Below are 15,474 nucleotides of genomic sequence, written 5' to 3'. Positions count from 1 at the left end.
CGCTGTGCTGCATAGCACGCTTTTCTGTACCTCTCTTCGTTTTAACTTTCTGAGCGTGTTTTTAATCCAAACATATCATATCTATATGTTTTTGGAATCAGGAACCGACAAGGAATAAGATGAAATTGTTTTTAAATCAATTTCGGAAATTTAATTTTGATCATAATTTTTATATTTTTAATTTTCAGAGCTTGTTTTTAATCCAAATATAACATATTTATATGTTTTTGGAATGAGGAAATAATGTAGAATAAGATGAACGTAAATTTGGATCGTTTTATATAAAAAAAATAATTATTACAATTTTCAGACTTTTAATGACCAAAGTCATTAATTAATTTTTAAGCCACCAAGCTGAAATGCAATACCGAAGTCCGGCCTTTGTCGAAGATTGCTTTACATAAATGTCAATCAATTTGATTGAAAAATGAGGGTGTGATAGTGCCGCCTCAACTTTTAAAAGTTGACGGATATGACGTCATCAAAAGTATTTATCGAAAAAGAGAAAAAAACGTCCGGGGATATAATTCCCAGGAACTCTCATGTCAAATTTCATAAAGATCGGTCCAGTAGTTTGGTCTGAATCGCTCTACACACACACACGCAGAGACAGATAGACACACACACACACACACACACACACACACACACACACACACACACACACACACACACACACACACACACACACACACACACACACACACACATACACCACGACCCTCGTCTCGATTCCCCCTCTATGTTAAAACAGTTAGTCAAAACTTGACTAAATGTAAAACAAGAAAGGTGTGTTGTTGGAACGTTTCATTATTGACAAAACAACGCGTTACGTCAACAATTAAACGTTCCAACAATATATCTTTCTTGTTTTTATATTTAGTCAAAGAACCTAAAGGTTACATCAAAAATCATGCATATATACAAGCGCCCATCCTTGTAAAATGTATTTAGCGTATTATTCATAACGTTTGCTTTTATTTCAGTACATGAGCACCCCAGCTCCCGCGAACTACAGCCCTTCTTTCCTACTGGAATCGTTCTATTGCTCGTACGAGTCGGATCTGATGGAATGTCCTCACCGCATCACCGGCCCTGAAGGCTGTACAGAGGATTTTACTGCTCTCCGCTGCGTTAACGCTTCTGGTCAGTATTTATTCTGTTAATTTATTCATTTGCTTATTCATTTATTCATAGATTTTTTTAAGTGTATGTATTGATTGATGTATTGCCGTATCTATTTATCAATTAAGTACTTTTTAAAATGTATTTATCTATCTACTTATTTATTATTTATTTGTTGATTTAGTTGTTTAGTTATTAGTTATTAAGTTATTATTTATTAAGTTATTTATTTATGATTGAAACCCACTTTGAAATCCCTTTTAGAAACACCATGTAACCCCTAAGAAACATGTTCAAAAACCTCTTTGAAATCCTCTTCAAAATGAACTTTATATTCTCTTAGAAACCCGTTTTAAAGCTTCTTTCAAACGTGCTTCCAGTGCGCCTGAAGACGACTGAAGACTACGTGATGAACGCGGGCAACGTGGAGATGTACGTGGAGGGGCGCGGCTGGAGCGAGGTCTGTGACGAGGGCTGGGACGACGTGGACGCTAAGGTTGTCTGCAAGGAACTGGGGTTCGTGGACGGAAAGGCCCTCTGTTGTAACCAGGTGGGTCTGAATAGAGTGAAGCCAAACTGCGAGGCCCTCCTGGTGTAACCAAGTTGGTCTGAATAGAGTGAAGCCAAACTTAGTGGCCTATGTTGTAACCAGGTGGGTCTGAATAGAGTGAAGCCAAACTGCGAGGCCCTCCTGGTGTAACCAAGTTGGTCTGAATAGATTGAAGCCAAACTGCAAAGCCCTCCTGGTGTAACCAAGTTGGCCTGAATAGAGTGAAGCCAAACTGCGAGGCCCTCCTGGTGTAACCAAGTTGGCCTGAATAGAGTGAAGCCAAACTGCGAGGCCCTCCTGGTGTAACCAAGTTGGTCTGAATAGAGTGAAGCCAAACTGCGAGGCCCTCCTGGTGTAACCAAGTTGGTCTGAATAGAGTGAAGCCAAACTGCGAGGCCCTACTGGTGTAACCAAGTTGGTCTGAATGGAGTGAAGCCAAACCGCGAGGCCCTCCTGGTGTAACCAAGTTGGTCTGAACAGAGTGGAGTCAAACTGCGAGGCCCTCCTGGTGTAACCAAGTTGGTCTGAATAGAGTGAAGCCAAACTGCGAGGCCCTCCTGGTGTAACCAAGTTGGTCTGAATAGAGTGAAGCCAAACTTAGTGGCCTCTGTTGTAACCAGGTGCTTCTGAATAGAGTAAAGCCATACTTAGTGGCCTCTGTTGCAGGGATGGCCGAATCGTCCGCCCGATCCCCGCGGGCGAGTAAAAAAATCCGCTGGGCTAGCAGGAACCGCATAGCAACTCGCCCGGCTGGCCAGTGAAAATGTTGGTCCAATGCAATACTTTCGGTTGTAATATCGAGTTTCAAAGCTAAATAAACACTGCGGATGCAGCAACTGTGGTATTTTCCGGGCCAGCGAAATTTCTGGCAGACTAGTAACGTTCTTGAAGTTGCTCGCCCGGTTGGAGAGTTGAACTTTTGAGATTTGGTTATCCCTGCTCTGTTGTAAACAAGTGGGTCTCAATGGAGTGAAGCCAAACTGAGTGCGGTGAAGCCCAAATAAAAAGAATGAAAGATGAAAACATGATGAGTGAATTTCTATGTTCAAAGCAAGAAGATATTTAAATTCAGATTTCAAATTGTATAACGAAGCTTAAAGGGAGAAATGTGTACTGGTTTCAGTACATAATTCGTTTCTGATCACCACGAACAACAAACACTACTACATCACCATCGATTCGTGTTGCAGCTTGGCGGCAGCGTCTGGGGGTCTTCCAGCATTTCAAAAGTATACACCAACATCAGCTGCACTGGACAGGAGAAGTCGCTGACCAACTGCTCAAAGACTGCACCCGGGGCAAGCACGTCCTGTCCGTTCGACTCGGACAGTATCAACAAGCTAGCCTCTGTCATCTGCTACAACCAATCCATGGACCAAGTCGACAACAGTGAGTTGTTGTTGTTGTTGTTGTTGTTGTTGTTGTTGTTGTTGTTGTTGTTGTTGTTGTTGTTGTTGTTGTTGTTGTTGTTGTGTTTTGTGTTGTTGTGGTTATTGGTTTTGGGTGTTTTTTTGTTCGAAGAGATATTCCATAAAACATTAGGGTATAATTAGTTGTTTAAGAAACATTTGTATTTCACTTTCAGTAACTTTGGCTTTTTTCTGTTCTTTCTGTCTGTCTGTCGGTCTTTCTTTCGGTCTTTATTTCTTTCTTTCTGTCCCCCTTTCTTTTTTTCTTTCGATGTCTTTCTTTTGTTTTCATTTGTTTTATTGTTGGCTTACTTTCTTTCTTTCCTTCCTTCTCTCAGCGTTTCAAGCACGCCTGGTCCACGAGACCAAGATCAGCACTGACGAAGAATACGGCAGCGTGCAGGTCAAACGCTTCGGCTTTTGGGGGGATGTCTGTCCCGATAAGTTCACCGACAACGAAGCCACCGTAGCCTGCAAGATGATCGGCAAAGCTCACGGGAGGGCCTACGGAGGCTACGGATCCAAGTACTACGCCTACAGCGGCGGTTCCATCTGGATGTCCAAACCCATCGCTGCGCGCAGCCCTGTGTGGCTGACGGATTTCACGTGCAACGGCACAGAAGACTCGCTTGACAACTGCACTGTCCACCGCTGGGGCGAGCCCAAGCAGCGGTGCAGTTTCGGCTCGGGGGTCATCTGCTACAACTCTGGTGAGCGTGTGAGAGTGAAGGTGGAGATGATTTGACTGTGTTGCTTTCTCGATCAAAATGGCTAAGTGCAATATGATTGTATAGGTTTGTTTTGGAGTCATTTACACAACACCCCTTGAAGGTAATGGCCATAATCTTTTACGAGTTGTCAAAACCAGCTCACAGATCTTTCAATAAATCAATCAATAAATAAATAAACATAACATGCAGCAGTATCAAACTACGCCAAATCAAAGTAAAGGTACAAGACCATGATAAAAATGGCAGACTTCACAAAAGCTATGAAATCGAAATCAAAACGTCACCGAACTAATTATGCTTTCCAAGATAATGTACACCGTCCCCCCCACCCCCCTGTCTTTCTCTCTCTCTCTCTCTCTCTCTCTCTCTCTCTCTCTCTCTCTCTCTCTCTCTCTCTCTCTCTCTCTCTTTCTCTTTCTCTCTTTCTTTCTCTCTCTCTCTTTCTCTCTCTCTTTTTCTCTCTCTCTCTCTCTCTCTCTCTCTCTCTCAACTTACAAGTATGCTTGCTTTGTAGTACTTGAAGTCCAACTGGCGTCCAACAGTTTACCGTACGGACGTCTGGACGTCGTGAAGGATGGACTGAAGGGAACGATATGTGGAGACCGCTTCAACGACTACGATGCTTCCATCGCCTGCAAGTCTCTCGGCTATTTCACTGGCAAGGTAAGACCTTTTGGATGCTCGCCCAAAAACACAGTCACTACCGGGCTAATCATTCGGCTCACCATCTCAGATCTGGCTTGACTTTTACATCGGATTCGTCTTTCCATCCACTTGGACCCATACCAAAAATGAAAAGCCTGGCTGCTTCATGAGCAGATTGGGACTTTTAGGATTCATTAGAGAGATTAAGTGCACAGTGTAAGTGTTAGTGTTAGTGCTAGTGGTTAACTTAATGAAAATCTATGTATCATTACGCATTCCGCTTACCATAACGAAACCGACAACGGCGTCTTCGCCCGTGCGTTCAGTTTCACTTTCGTTAACGTAATGGGAGGGAAGACAACTGTTGCAATAATTCGAAAGAGTATCGTCCCATATCTGGACTCTTCAATTGGAAAAAGAAGAAAAGTCATACACGGAGCAGACGACACAGCCGAAAACAAGAACAAAAGAAACGAGTATTACAATGTTGTTTGTATTGATCAATCGTAATGTTTCTTGGATACATTTGAACCACTCAAGTGTTGAATAGGCGCATTCAGAACGTTCAACGTGTAAATAATCTTCAGAAAGTTGAATGCATTAGAAGAAAAGTGTTTGCTTGCATCTTTCTCTGTCTGCAATTTCACTCATTCCGATTCATTTCTTTGGCTGAGAATTTAGTGCATCAAACCTGAAATAAATCACACATGAAATTGACATTTGTATTATTAAGATGTTCAGGAACATACTAGTTATAAAGAATTGTGTGAATAAACAAGCGTTGGCTGAGTTTTCACATAAAATTCAGGGCTCGTTATTTCTGTCGATTTAACCACCGCTCGTTAGCAGATGTAAGGAAGCAAACGTAAGCTTTGACCCCTAACCTTTGAACTGCGCAAAAAACGCTGACGTCTCCACATACAAAATTACTGATAACCACTAACACTAACACTAACACTGTACTGATAACCACTAACACTAACACTAACACTGTACACTTTAACGAGTCTCGTATTAGCAGGCTGGCATAGTTGTCACTCCCGAAATTGATTCTTCTCCAAATACCCAATCTGCACAACAAGGTTGTTGATTTTTGGTATGTGTCCAAATGGAGCCTGGTCATTTTGTCCGTTTGTACTGTCACTACGCTTGATAATAAACAAATGAACGAAATTGTCATATTTTAGACACAAACAGACTGTCTGTCCTTCTTTTTAAAAAACGTGCATATTCAAAGCAAAAGAGTGTCAGGCCAGCTGAAAAATCAGCGCAGATGGGAAAACTGATAATATCGTGTGTGTTTTTTGTCTCCAGGTGTATAATGTTCCCGCTGGCGAAAAAGGTTCCGGACCTGTGTACATGACTGACGTTCGCTGCGGATTTAGCGACCACAGTCTCTTCTCGTGTAACAGCAAGTGGAAAAACACAACAGAGGATTGCAAGATGCACGAAAAGGACGCAGGAGTGTCATGCTTTAAAGAAGGTAAATGGTTTTACATCCTCGTTTATTGGGGGGGTAGATGTTTCACGTTTTATAGTTGTTTCTCTTTATGTTTTGTGTTGTTGTCTTCGTCATTTTATTTCTATGCATATTGTTTTTACATATAGGTAATAGACACATTTTGGAAATAACACTGTCAGGGTTGTATGGGTTGCGAAATAGTTGTTTTTCTTGGACTTATTGAGCCAAGCTTTTCCATGTGACATTCTAAACCAATCACTAGTTAGGTGTGCGTCTCCACAAATGCTCCCCATCCGCTTGTTGGTCTTTGTATAATTGTGTCACATGTAAGCACCTCCATAATGACTATGATATCAAGGGTTTTGAGGTTTCTGTGGGTATCACAGGCTAATTATGAGTTTGGCTCTTCTGCAATGACTATAACTATGATCTCAAACTAAACAATGTGTGTGTGTTCGTGTGTGTGTGTGTGTGTGTGTGTGTGTGTGGGTGCGTGCGTGCATGTATGCGTGCGTGCGTGCGTGCGTGTGTGTGTGTGTGTGTGTGTGTGTGTGTGACAGTGGCGCTGAAGGATGGTGACCACCAGCATGGAGTGGTGGTGGTGTACAGTAATGGCGGCCAAGACCAAGACGTCATCTGCGGCAAGACCTTTGACGACAACGCTGCCAAAGTGGTGTGCAAACAAGTCGGCTTCGCCAACGTAAGTTTGACCGTAATGTTTTATAATCTAAACAACGAAGTGACTGTGGTAAGATGAACACAGTTAAAAACCAAAGGAATACTGTACTCACCGATACAAGAACGAGACAAGACGGTACGAATTTTCGCTTATGGAAGCTTCATCAGGAAAAACAAGAACACAAAAGACAACAACAAGTCGCGTAAGGCGAAAATACAACATTTAGTCAAGTAGCTGTCGAACTCACAGAATGAAACTGAACGCAATGCAACGCAGCAAGACCGTACACTCGTAGCATCGTCAGTCCACCGCGCACGGCAAAGGCAGTGAAATTGACAGGAAGAGCGGGGTAGTACTTGCGCTGAGAAGGATAGCACGCTTTTCTGTACCTCTCTTTGTTTTAACTTTCTGAGCGTGTTTTTAATCCAAACATATCATATCTATATGTTTTTGGAATCAGGAACCGACAAGGAATAAGATGAAAGTGTTTTTAAATTGATTTCAAAAATTTAATTTTGATAATAATTTTTATATATTTAATTTTCAGAGCTTGTTTTTAATCCGAATATAACATATTTATATGTTTTTGGAATAAGCAAAGGATGGAGAATAAGATGAACGTAAATTTGGATCGTTTTAGAAAAAAATATTTTTTTTCTACAATTTTCAGATTTTTAATGACCAAAGTCATTAATTAATTTTTAAGCCACCAAGCTGAAATGTAATACCGAAGTCCGGGCTTCGTCGAAGACTACTTGATCAAAATTTCAACCAATTTGGTTGAAAAATGAGAGCGTGACAGTGCCGCCTCAACTTTCACGAAAAGCCGGATATGACGTCATCAAAGACATTTATCAAAAAAAGGAAAAATACGTTCGGGGATATCATACCCAGGAACTCTCATGTCAAATTTCATAAAGATCGGTCCAGTAGTTTGGTCTGAATCGCTCTACACGCACGCACACACGCACGCACACACATACACCACGACCCTCGTTTCGATTCCCCCTCGATGTTAAAACATTTAGTCAAAACTTGACTAAATGTAAAAAGCAGACGCAATACGAAACGAACAAGGTTTGAAAGAAAATGGAGGGGAACCACGCAAAAAAGGGAAGGAACTCTAGGAACATAAATGAATGAAAGGGGAGAGAAGTGGTTGGATGATGTCATGGGCACAGGCATACTAGACTAAAAGTGATACACATTCATAAAAGGGGGGGAGGGGGGGGGAATATATATAAAAAAAGGGGGGGAACAAACGAACGCACGCACACACACACACACACACACACACACACACACACACACACACACACACACACACACACACACACACACACACACACACACACACACACACCCAAACACATGAAAACACACATAAACACACATAAACACACACATTCACACACAAACACACACACACACGTACCGTAAATCCACAGTAATGTTTTATGTTTCAAACCTCTGAAGACGGAGTACAGTTGTCTATATTCCAAATGCAGTCGAACCTGTCTATATCGACCACCCAAGGGGCCGACCAAAAGTAATTGTTATAAACAGGTAGTCGCTGTGGAAAGGGGAATTATGTCAGGAAAAAAACACACCGACCAACTCTTCAGTGTATCTTAAGGATTGTCGGAATGAGCAGGTATTCAGTATCGAAAAGTGGTCGTCAGAGCAGGTTGGACTGTAGCAACATTCATTACAATTTAAAGAAGTGCAACATGTCATACTCTAATCTGGTTTTCTTTCTTTTCTTTTTTTTCTTTTTTTTTCTTTTTTTTCTTCTTCCTCAGAAGAGCGTGATCCAGTATATAATATTTAAAAACAAATAAATTAGGTAACATCTTTCATTATTGTTATTCTTGCTCATGCTCCATTGGCTATTTCGCAGGGTTATGCTCTTCAAGCAGGAGCGTACGGACGTAGGTACGAATCGATAAACTCTGACTTCAACGGCATCCAGTGCTCTGGGAGCGAGGACAGTCTGTTAAATTGCTCCAGGAACAACACCGGCGGCAGCTGTTACCGGAACGATTACGCTTCAGTCTCATGCTTCAATCAAGAGATCAAGCAAGGTTCTGTATACCTGTGTTTGGGTGTAATTTTCGTTTTAACGCTCTGTGTTGTTTCTGTTTTTTTTTTTTTTTTTTTTTTAAATTTGCCAAGCACATCATTGTGGGGCTTTTAATCAATAAAATTCAAGCATCCGTCTCTAACGTATCAACATTCATCCTTCAACATTTACACAATGCTGAAATATCTCAACGCTAATTCATATCCTAACATCACATTTATATCAATAGGCCTACCATATCTGTACTTACTGATACACATTTTTGAAATGAGCAAAATATTATTAATAATTTTGTTTGTGGGGGTTTGCACTTCTGGAGAATAACCAAACAATACATCTTTTTCTGTTAATATAATATTTTCTCCCGTATTAACAAATATACATCTTCTAACACTTTCCCAAAACAATTTCATTTTGCTACATTTCCAAAAGAAGTGTTCAATATAATCCATTTCATTACAAAGACTACATAAACTATTTTCTTTTAACTTCATTTTATGCAATAAAATATTTGTTGGATAAATATTATGTAAAATTTTCCATTGGAGTAACTTTAATCTTTCTTCGCTTGTACATGCACTTGCCAGGACCCAATACTTTTCGTCAATGCAAATGTTATATTTGTGGGACCAAAATTTTACAGAGCAGGGTTCACTGGCTTTGGATTGCGTTAATATCGCACGAAATTTCTTCGGGGAAGGGTTATTTAGCACGCTCTGAAAACAGGTCGCAGGAGGCTCGTCACCCGCGTCTTCTTTAACTGTGTTGTCTCGCAGTGCTCGCGCGCAGAGGGCCGTGTGCAAAGCGTTGTACTCAAACAGCCTTGTGGCACTATATCCGACAATGGCACAAATATGTTCAAATGACACAATATTTTCGTCTATCCATACATCACGTACCGGCTTCAATCCATTTATCAAAAAACAACGCTCTGTGTTGTTTCTGTTTTGACTTTGACCCATGACATTTGACACAAATCTGGACAGACATCGTTCTTCGAGAGCGCTGGGTTGAACAATGACTGTCGAGATATGTGTCAAATGTCGTGGTACTGTGATCGAAAATACAACTGACATTCATGCATCGATCCATATTAGGTAGAATTATTTATTTCATGATTGAAAGCATACAAACATGCACTCCCTTGTAGTGTCGGCTACCCGCATATGTGAAAGTTCCAGTTGCCACCTTCCATCAAGTTATAGGACGAAAACAAGCGAAAAACGAATGTTCAATCGATATGAAATGTATTCAGTGAATATTGTAAAGGGAACGTTGCTTGCAAGACGCAGAAGCTAGAACACCAGTTCGCATTGTAGATAATGCCTTCCCATCTATAACTTTTCTCGTTAGACACGCGAAAGGCTGTGTATAACAAAAAAGCATTGTTCACTGCAGAAAAGTACCAGCTTGTGTTGGCGCCTATCAGCGGCACTAACGTGGCGGGTCGAGTGCAGGTGTTCGAGAAGATGACAAATGGCTACATATGTGAGTCCGGCTGGAGCGATGCTGCTGCCAATGTGGTAAGTACTGCTGTTGGCGTCGAATTCTAACCTATCTACCAAAACATGTACGACACCGCAAAGTGCGTCGGTATAATTGGGAACCTCCCAAAGGGTTCCCCCAAAATGTGCGACTACACAATGGCACCTCCATAATGGGCGATCCCGCAAAGAGCCACCCCGATAATGGGCAACTCCGCAGAGGGCGCCCCTACAATGGGTGACATAATAGGGCGCCACATACTAGGCGACCAAACAAAGAAAACCCTCTAATCGCCTCCACACAGGGCGACACCATAGTATGCAACCTTGCAAAAGGTGCTTCCACAGTTGGTTAACCCGCTAAGGGCGACACTATTATGGGCGACCACGAAAAATGCGACTTCGTTATTGGCAACACTGCAAATGGCGACCCCTTAATGAGCGACCCGGGCCGGACGTGCGACCCAAATGGTTGATCATACATTATGGGCGACCCCGAAAAAGTCGACTTCATTATTGGCGACACTGCAAATGGCGACCCCATAATGAGCGACCCTGTAACATGCGACCCAAGCGTTGATCATACATGATGGGCGATTCACGAGTTTGTGGTAATATTAATAATGAATTGTCACTACCGGCGTAATTCTAAGTACACATTATACCTTCTGTGTGCCGAAGTTTTGATTTGCGTGACCATTCTGTTAGGGTTAGGGATAGGGTTAGGGTTAGTCTCTTTGTCTTGTCGCTTGTCTTTCTGTCAGACGGTATTGTCGATGTGTTTCTCTGTGGGTTTGTCTCAGTGTCTTATGGGTATATTACCACCCGCCTTACACACACACACACACACACACACACACACACACACACACACCGAAAACACACACACACACACACACACACACACACACACACACACACAGAGGTGGTTATAAGGGTACCTTGGCATTTGTGTGCAGAATTTGTGTGTAAAAGTCGCACACAACTACCTAAGGTCGGACCCAAACTTCTACAAAGTCACACACAAACACCAACAGTTAGTACATTGGGCAAGAGTTCACACACAAATGCCAACGGTTCACACCCAAACTACTAACAATTATACAAGGGCAGGTAACTCGTGTTTTCTTACTGTCAGTAGCAAGACATACTATATCATGAGTTATCTCTCTTGGAAATGATAATGAATTTATTCATGTACTGCTTAGTCCATAATGACCGTTTTTAAACTGCCACAACTTTTTTATTTTTCATCGGAACAAGATTGTTCTCATACCAAATTATTCAGAAGAGTATGTAGATTACATCTATGCAATTTGAATACAATAATTACAATATTTAAAGAGAATCATACTTAAAAGAGACTGAAAATTAGTTCAGTGATTTGGGCAGCCCTCTCAACAAAGGCAAACTCGCAACTTTGGAGTGCACCTGTCCAGACCCAACCTAGTTAACATTAATTTTTTTGAGAATATTTTTGAGGGGGGAGCAGACTGGAGAACCCGGAGTAAAGCCCCGAAATGTGGCCTGAGTCGAAACAGAAGTTGTGTTATTATCTCTCTTTCTTTCCCTTAGTGGGGACAAGAAGCGACGTCTGTTAGCGCATTGCGCTGGTTCGAATCCCGGATTGGGGAGGCAATATTGGTTGCTCCATAATTGAAAACTGGTTCCCTGATGTCAATAAATTGTGACCAGCCGCCCCAAATACGCTCAGATTCGAGTGGGCGCTCCAAATTGTTCATTTCCCTCTCTGTATCTCTCCATCTCTTTGTGTATCTGTTTTAATGGAAATGAAATTTGGCTATTTATACCGCGCTTTATCTTATCATACCAAAGCAATTACCTCAAAGCGCCAAGGTCTACAACCAAATACCTAATTTGATATAAGAACAATATTGTTCCTATGCAAAATAAAGAAGTTGTGGCAGTTTAAATACGGTCATAATGGACTAAGCAGTGTACGGCGACCTCCATGGCGCAGTGGTAGCGCCTTGGACTTGTATTCATACGGTTGCGGGTTCGAACCCTGGTCGCCGCAAATTAATTTGGCCACGTGCTCTACCATCTTACATTGTTTAGTATGTATGATAGTTATTTGAGAGCTTAGAGTTAGATAAAGTCCCCTAAGATCCTATAATTAGAGCTGGGGTTTATAGTCTCTTTGATAAATTCATTATAATTTCCAAGAGAGATAACTCAGGATATAGTATGTCTTACCTGCCCTTGTATAATTGTTAGTAGTTTGGGTGCGACCTGACAGGTATTTGTGTGTGAACTCTTGCCCAGTGTCCTAACTATTGGTGTTTGTGTGTGACTTTGTAGTAGTTTGGGTCTGACTTTAGGTAGTTGTGTCCTAACTATTGGTGTTTGTGTGTGACTTTGTAGTAGTTTGGGTCCGACCTTAGGTAGTTGTGTGGGATTTTTACACATTCTATATTTATTACTCATTAGGTCACGATCAGGTCACTAACATTCGTGTGATTTTGGTCATGATGTGACCCAAAGTGGTTGTCGGGACCCAAAAAAACAATAAATTTGATTTGACTAACATTCGCAGCTTTGGTCAGGTTAAAAAGAGACCTGCCTGCGCCTGTGTGTTGCATAACCTACTGTGGACCGAAGTCAAGGACTGGGTGGCCGAGTGGTAACGCACTTGCGGTCGGAAGCTGTACCCACGGAATACGCGCGATATAAGCCTCATATTGATTGATTGATTGATCATTTTCTGGGAGCATATTTCAGAAGCAGCTATAAATTACATCCAGTGATGCAGTCCACCTGACCTGATCGTGACCTATACTGCTGGCGCAGGGATTTATTTATTTATTTTATTTTTATGTTATGCAATTTATATCGCGCACATATTCAAGGCGCAGGGATTTATTTATGCTGTGTGAGATGGAATTTTTTTTACCCAATACATCACGCATTCACATCGGCCAGCAGATCGCAGCCATTTCGGCGCATATCCTACTTTTCACGGCCTATTATTCCAAGTCACACGGGTATTTTGGTGGACATTTTTTATCTATGCCTATACAATTTTGCCAGGAAAGACCCTTTAGTCAATCGTGGGATCTTTAACGTGCACACCCCAATATAGTGTACACGAAGGGACCTCGGTTTTTCGTCTCATCCGAAAGACTAGCACTTGAACCCACCACCTAGGTTAGGAAAGGGGGGGAGAAAATAGCGGCCTGACCCAGGGTCGAACTCGCAACCTCTCGCTTCCGAGCGCAAGTGCTTTACCACTCGGCCACCCAAGGATCAGTACTTTGAAGCTCCATATCTCTGAAACTACAAATAATGAAATTGCTTAACTGGCTATATAATTATGCTCGGAAAGGCCATTCTTCTACTTTTTACATTTAGTCAAGTTTTGACTAAATGTTTTAACGTAGAGGGGGGAATCGAGACGAGGGTCGTGGTGTATGTGCGTGTGTGTGTTTGTGGATTTCCACCCATATGCGGACCAAATGGGACCAAATGGAGTCGTCCATCGCTATATCGCAGCAATTTGCGAACATCGGCCGAAAAATGCGACTATCTGCGGACATCCTCAAATAGGCGGTCTTTGGTCCACAAATTGCTGCAATAGAGTGACGGATGTCCGCAAATAGCTGCACCTCCCTAAAAATGGAAATGCAAGTTGTCCTCATATTGCTGCAATATAGGTGTGGACAACGAGCCCTGTTTTACACACATTTGATATCCATTGTCATATCCATTTTCAGATTATACACAGATTTCACACATTTGCAGAGCAGCTCTGTATTTAGTGCGTACTGTTGCAAGCGATTTTACGTAGTTTTCAAACTGCTGTAAAATATGAACCAGATAAAGCACGTCAAAAACAAAAGCAGATTTGCGGAGGACACTTAATGGCTGTCCGATTAGTAAATAGTGTGCAGTTGCTGTCTTATGTTCACTTCCTCATAAAGTGTGTAATACGGGGTAAACAAGGTACACACATCGTAAACATGCATTTTTTTGTCATTGAGGTAAAGATAGTCGTTGGCGAATTTCATCCCTCTTTATGGTCTACCAACGTGTTAAACAATCACATAAGTGAACAAGGTGTTGTTAACTGCAACGTGTGTGTACCACATGTACAGACATGAACTACACTACTCGTAAAAAAAACAACACTTTTACACATATGCGTTTGAGGGCAGATCTTTCTGATGAGTCTGTTGATCGTAAATCCAATTATATGACTGGAAAGGCCGTTTATTCCCCTAACTTATTCAGTAAACAGATTGAGTTTACATGACGTAGTGTCGATACAGTGGAACCAACAATACAGACACCCCCCAATATCAAATTCACAAAATCAAGGTTCCCGCGTTAAAATTGACAACAAATCAGAACTGCTAAAATGAAACATGTTAAGCATGTCCTTGGACAGAACAATCAAATCTGCATCCAAATCAGTCAGCTTTGTTCACATATCTTGTCTACCAAGGACGCGGTGTAGGTGCCAATCCTCTCAAAAGGCATAAAAGGCAGTTTTTGAAGCCGTTTTAGCGGGTAATGAGACAAAAAATGATACATTTGAGTAACTCGCCGACGCATTACCTTCAAACTTTTGGAGATTGGTGCTAACACGTGTCGTAAAGTAAATACGGAATTTCAAGTCATTTGAGACATTAGGTCTGCTGTTATTTGTCATGTCAGAAAAAGTTCTTAAATTGACGTTATGTTTTTGCTGATTCATCGAAAACATTTAATTTGTTGAAATCTTCAAAACACTGCTAGATACGCCACATAATCAATTTCATGTACATATCTTATCAGACATGGGTGGTAATCGGATTTCAACGCGAAAGTAGTTGTTAAGAAGTTGACTCATTGAGCGAAAATGTCGTCCTAGGCATTTTTCAAGGATTTTTGTGTGCGTTTACAAGGCCTCTGACGTCATATGTTTCAAATACGGGAAAAACAGTGTTCAATCGATACATTATTAGAGAGAGAGAGACAGTGAGAGTGAGACAGTGAGAGAGAGACAATGAGAGAGAGACAGTAAGAGAGAGACAGTAAGAGAGAGACAGTGAAAGTGAGAGAGACAGAGAGAGAGAGAGAGAGAGAGACAGTGAGAGTGAGAGACAGTGAGAGTGAGAGAGAGAGACAACGAGAGAGAGGGAGAGACTGAGAGAGAGACAGTGAGAGAGAGACAGAGAGAGAGAGAGAGAGACAGTGAGAGTGAGAGAGAGAGACAGTGAGAGAGAGATAGACGCTAGTGAGAGAGAGAGAGAGAGAGAGAGAGAGAGAGAGAGAGAGAGAGAGAGAGAGAGAGACAGTGAGAG

General features: G+C 41.7%; 1 protein-coding gene across 1 annotated transcript in view; it reads left to right on the top strand.

Moving 5' to 3' along the window:
- Positions 1 to 15,474, top strand: part of LOC138945934 (uncharacterized) — a 165,348-nt gene that overhangs the window by 66,619 nt on the left and 83,255 nt on the right. The window contains exons 5-13 of the mRNA XM_070317463.1: positions 987 to 1,146; positions 1,506 to 1,675; positions 2,866 to 3,064; positions 3,423 to 3,794; positions 4,330 to 4,478; positions 5,775 to 5,943; positions 6,483 to 6,622; positions 8,502 to 8,685; positions 10,083 to 10,207. Of these exons, the coding sequence (XP_070173564.1) occupies positions 987 to 1,146; positions 1,506 to 1,675; positions 2,866 to 3,064; positions 3,423 to 3,794; positions 4,330 to 4,478; positions 5,775 to 5,943; positions 6,483 to 6,622; positions 8,502 to 8,685; positions 10,083 to 10,207 (1,668 nt within the window). The remainder of the gene's footprint in view (positions 1 to 986; positions 1,147 to 1,505; positions 1,676 to 2,865; positions 3,065 to 3,422; positions 3,795 to 4,329; positions 4,479 to 5,774; positions 5,944 to 6,482; positions 6,623 to 8,501; positions 8,686 to 10,082; positions 10,208 to 15,474) is intronic.

The sequence above is a fragment of the Littorina saxatilis genome, linkage group LG1 (assembly GCF_037325665.1).
Source record: "Littorina saxatilis isolate snail1 linkage group LG1, US_GU_Lsax_2.0, whole genome shotgun sequence".
Lineage (NCBI taxonomy): Eukaryota > Metazoa > Mollusca > Gastropoda > Littorinimorpha > Littorinidae > Littorina > Littorina saxatilis.
This window is presented reverse-complemented; position numbering and strand designations above follow the sequence as displayed.